Here is a 4021-nt window from a genome sequence, read left to right as displayed (position 1 = left end):
CCGATTTATTTGAAAAAATAAGTTTTTATAAATTACATATCAAGTTTTCAAAATAATTACAAGATTTTCAAGTTTTATTTACCAAAAGCTTCATATTATTTTAAGTTTTCCAAGTTTTTTCTGAAGTTTATCAAGTTCTTTTAGGTGTTCCAATACTAAATTTCAAAAGGTGTAAAGATCATAAGAACATGTATAATATTTTTCTGACAAATAAAATTTAAAAATATTAAATGTGTATTTGAATGACGCACTTTAAGATTTTAAAGCGTATTTCAATAAGATATTGTCTAAAAAAACTATCAAACAAGATTTTTTCATATGTTCAAAGTTATTTTTTTGGAAAAAAAATACTTGGGACCGGGACCGCTCCTAAGGACCAGTTATGGTTAAAGGAGACCGGGTCATGGGTCATTGGTCAGGACCGGGACGGTTCTGACAAAGAAATCAAGGATTGGGACCTTTTTTTTACCACCTCTAGTGTTAAGCATTGTAATTTCTTTCAACTATAAGAAATCGTTGCACGGTAACCTATATTATCCTACATACGTACATCCCTGCCTAAGTGCCATGACACCCAAAATCTGCACCATAGTTGTTGATTCATATGTTGTGGACATACCGTTAGAAAAACACATAGTTTAATTTGTCAACATGTTAACATCATTATAAATTGTAACCTCCAGTTATGACTAATTTATGATGAACCTAGTATATATATATATATATAGAGAGAGAGAGAGAGAGTGAGAGAGAGAGAGAGAGAGAGAGAGAGATAAAATTGATGGTCGGTTGGTTAGGTAAACGTTAAATAATAGTTTTTGAAAGAAGTTGATTTACAACGAAAAGAGTTTTGTTTGCGCTTCTAGTTTGATTTGATTTAGCGAAGGACCAGATACAGATATTTTTGCAAACCATGATTGCCACTTTGTAATTTCGAAATTGTATGAACGAAAAGTGTTATTTTCGACAAACTGCAAGGACCCCAACTTTGTACGTAGTTTACTTCTTTTTCAACAAAAGTTAGGTAGATGAACCATCGGTGAAACATATTGACAACTTCAATAAGTTGTACTTATGCATTATTTACTTGTAATCTTGAATTTTAAGTAATATACATCAATAAACAGTACTTCATATATGAAAAATGATTTTTTTATAATATAGTATAAATAATATTTTTGTTGTTAATTAACCATTAATATTATAAACCCTAACCAGTTTGTAATAACAAATAAATTACATTTTGTTATAGCAAAAATATAATAGAATAATAGTCTATAGAAAAAATGAATATGTAATTCTTATTAATCAAAAGCCCTTTTGTCGTTCATCATCTAAGTAGATATTGAGGTTCCATTATCAATCACCTTTGTTTCTCTGTAGAGAAAGTATAAGCCTACGTCAATGGTTCAAAAAGATTCATTTGATATCATTTCAATGACGTTGCGTTGGTGCTAAGCACAAAATAATGTGAAGATAAAAAAACTCCGAACATGAGGTTTAGTGTTATTTATGTGGTCTCACGAATCTCATAAAAACAACCTGATCTCTCATGATCCCAAATATTTCTCCGTATCTATCTAATATATATATATATATATATATATATATATATATATATAAAATAGACTTACTCTCATCTTTATATAATGTACTTGAAATGAATTAATAAGACATAAAAAAACCATAAAACTCTTATCGAGTTAGTGCTTACTCGTAGAGCGAGGATATCGGGTAAGATTTCCGGTCATCAAAATAGATCGTTGGTAATCGTAGTTTATACGGTAAAAGTCCTCTTCCTTACATACGAGATAAGGTTCTATGCCATTGTTATGTTCATTCGAAAAGTAAGTAACACCTGATAAATGTTTGGCAATGGACGGCCTATCGGTGAAAAGTATGCAAGCATGCTTGCACATGACTAATTCCATGAATCTTTTTTGTTTCACATCGGTTTGTATGTGGGCCGATTTGACTCACGTGATTTTCCCATATATGCAAAAGGGTTACCAATGAGGTTCAAATGCGGTGACTCCGAGTTACCCGTAAAACGGGTGTACGTCTTGGAATTAGTCGGCTTGCATAGCAGATTGAATATCCACGTTAATAAAATAAACACTTATCAAAACATTTCATGCATGATGTAGAAAAAACTCAAGAAACCTACGAAAACATATGCCAAAATTAAAACACGAAACAAATAAACATAAAACCCAAGTAAATATAGATCGATAATAAAGCTTGTGAGCAAATACAACCCGATTGAACCACGAGAACACAGATCTCATGGAACATCCATTGAACATTGAAAACTAAAACCTCATACCAAACTCTAAACACTGATACCGGATGACAAGTTGAAGTACGAGTCGCTAAATAAACGTCACAGATTTATTTAAAATATGAAAATGCGATTAATAGTAAACCAAAGATAAAAATTTACTCACAAGTGAAAGGGTTTGCTTCTAAAGTCCAAAACTCTTGAGCATGGTCGGGAAGGACAAATTGGTGGTGCTGTAACCACCATCCAGCACCAGGTTCACCCCACTCACGAACTTAGCCTCATCGCTACCCAAATATAACGCCGCCTCCGCCACATCCTCCACCGTCAGCATCACACCTTTCAAGGTGGCCGATGCACGCAACGATTCCTCCACCACCACCTTCATCTCCATTCCAACGGCATCAACCAGCAGCGGCGTAGCAACAGGGCTAGGTGAGACGCAGTTCACCCGTATCCCATATTGTCCCAATTCCACACACAAATTCTTCATCAACCCCACCACCGTGTGCTTCGACATCGTGTAGGCATGTGACGAATATCCGGCAGTCACCGAAGACACACTTGAAGTGAACAGAATCACCCCTTTTTTTGCCGGAATCATGACCCGAGCCGCGTGTTTGGCTCCCAAAAAGGAACCAAATGTGTTCACTTCAATAACCCGTTTGAGATTATTGAGACCAGAGCCCATTATCGTGTCATCCAAGTCCCCGGAGATACCTGCATTGTTGAACATGATGTCCAGCTTCCCATATTTGGAAACTGTGGTGTCGACGACGTTCTGAACATCGGAATCAATGGTAACATCACAATGAACATACATGACCACATTTCCAGGTTTAGAAAGTAGTTCCTGACAAAGGGAAGCTCCTTGGTCGTCTTGGACGTCCGCAATCACCACTTTGGCGCCATGTTTGGTGAAAAGCCTCACCGTGCTTTCACCGATACCGCTTGCACCACCGGTGACTATGGCGACTTTGCCTTGCAATCTGTAAGAATGTTTCATATATATATATATATATATATATATATGTTAATTAATTAATATATGAACTTACGGTTAAAAAATATCAATTTCAAGAAATAAAAATGGGCATGTGAAGAATTATGGAATCCCAACGTTGAAACTTAACCTTTTGGCAAATGGGGATGGTGAGGAATTATTCATTTGCATGTTGAATGACTACGTGTAATTGATGGGTGATGTTACATGGATGATATATATATATATATATATATATATATATCAATATCATTCAAATGTGGATGAGCACCCAAATGTGGAACATAACTTGAGCATTCACATGTTGAACAATATACCTTATTTTTTTATATTTGTGATCCTAGTAATTAGGATAATCTTGACAATAAATCAAGAGATGTTTTAGTTGAAAATGGGCCTATTAGAGAATTTAATATAGTGTTTCCTTTAAATAGCAAGTCTAGACCCTAGGTTTCACATATATATATATATATATATATATATATAGGGTTGGGTTCACGTGAGACCAGCCTGTTTTCATGAGACCCGTGAGACCACATTTTTACACGTAACCTTCACAGCAAAATCACTATGAAGGTTTAAAAAAAGTCGAACCTTCACAGCAAAAACACTGTGAAGGTTTTAAAAAGTCACATTCACAGCATTTTGCTGTGAAGTTTCAAGTGTAAAATGTTGGTCTCACGGGTCTCACGAAAACAGATTGGTCTCACATGATCCCAAGTCTATATATATATATA

The 4021-nt window shown here is 34.9% G+C and overlaps 1 protein-coding gene across 1 annotated transcript; it reads right to left on the bottom strand.

The window, feature by feature from the left end:
- Positions 1 to 2219: 2219 nt before the first annotated feature.
- On the bottom strand, positions 2220 to 3462 carry LOC112521977 (secoisolariciresinol dehydrogenase-like). Its single transcript, XM_025131004.1, has 2 exons — positions 3415 to 3462; positions 2220 to 3270 (listed from the first exon to the last, which is right to left on the bottom strand). Exons 1-2 carry the CDS (start codon positions 3453 to 3455, stop codon positions 2466 to 2468), a joined length of 846 nt encoding a protein of 281 aa, XP_024986772.1. The 5' UTR covers positions 3456 to 3462; the 3' UTR covers positions 2220 to 2465.
- Positions 3463 to 4021: the final 559 nt, after the last annotated feature.

Source organism: Cynara cardunculus (assembly GCF_001531365.2).
Source record: "Cynara cardunculus var. scolymus isolate 2C chromosome LG 11, CcrdV1, whole genome shotgun sequence".
NCBI lineage: Eukaryota > Viridiplantae > Streptophyta > Magnoliopsida > Asterales > Asteraceae > Cynara > Cynara cardunculus.
The sequence above is the reverse complement of the archived record's forward strand: the minus strand, read 5'-3'. Positions and strand labels throughout refer to the sequence as shown.

Coding starts and splice junctions, on each gene's coding strand:
- LOC112521977 (XM_025131004.1), bottom strand. CDS start 3,455: ATGCAAATGAATAATTCCTCACCATCCCCATTTGCCAAAAG. Junction 3,271..3,414: donor CCATCCCCATTTGCCAAAAG/GTTAAGTTTCAA, acceptor ACATTCTTACAG/ATTGCAAGGCAAAGTCGCCA.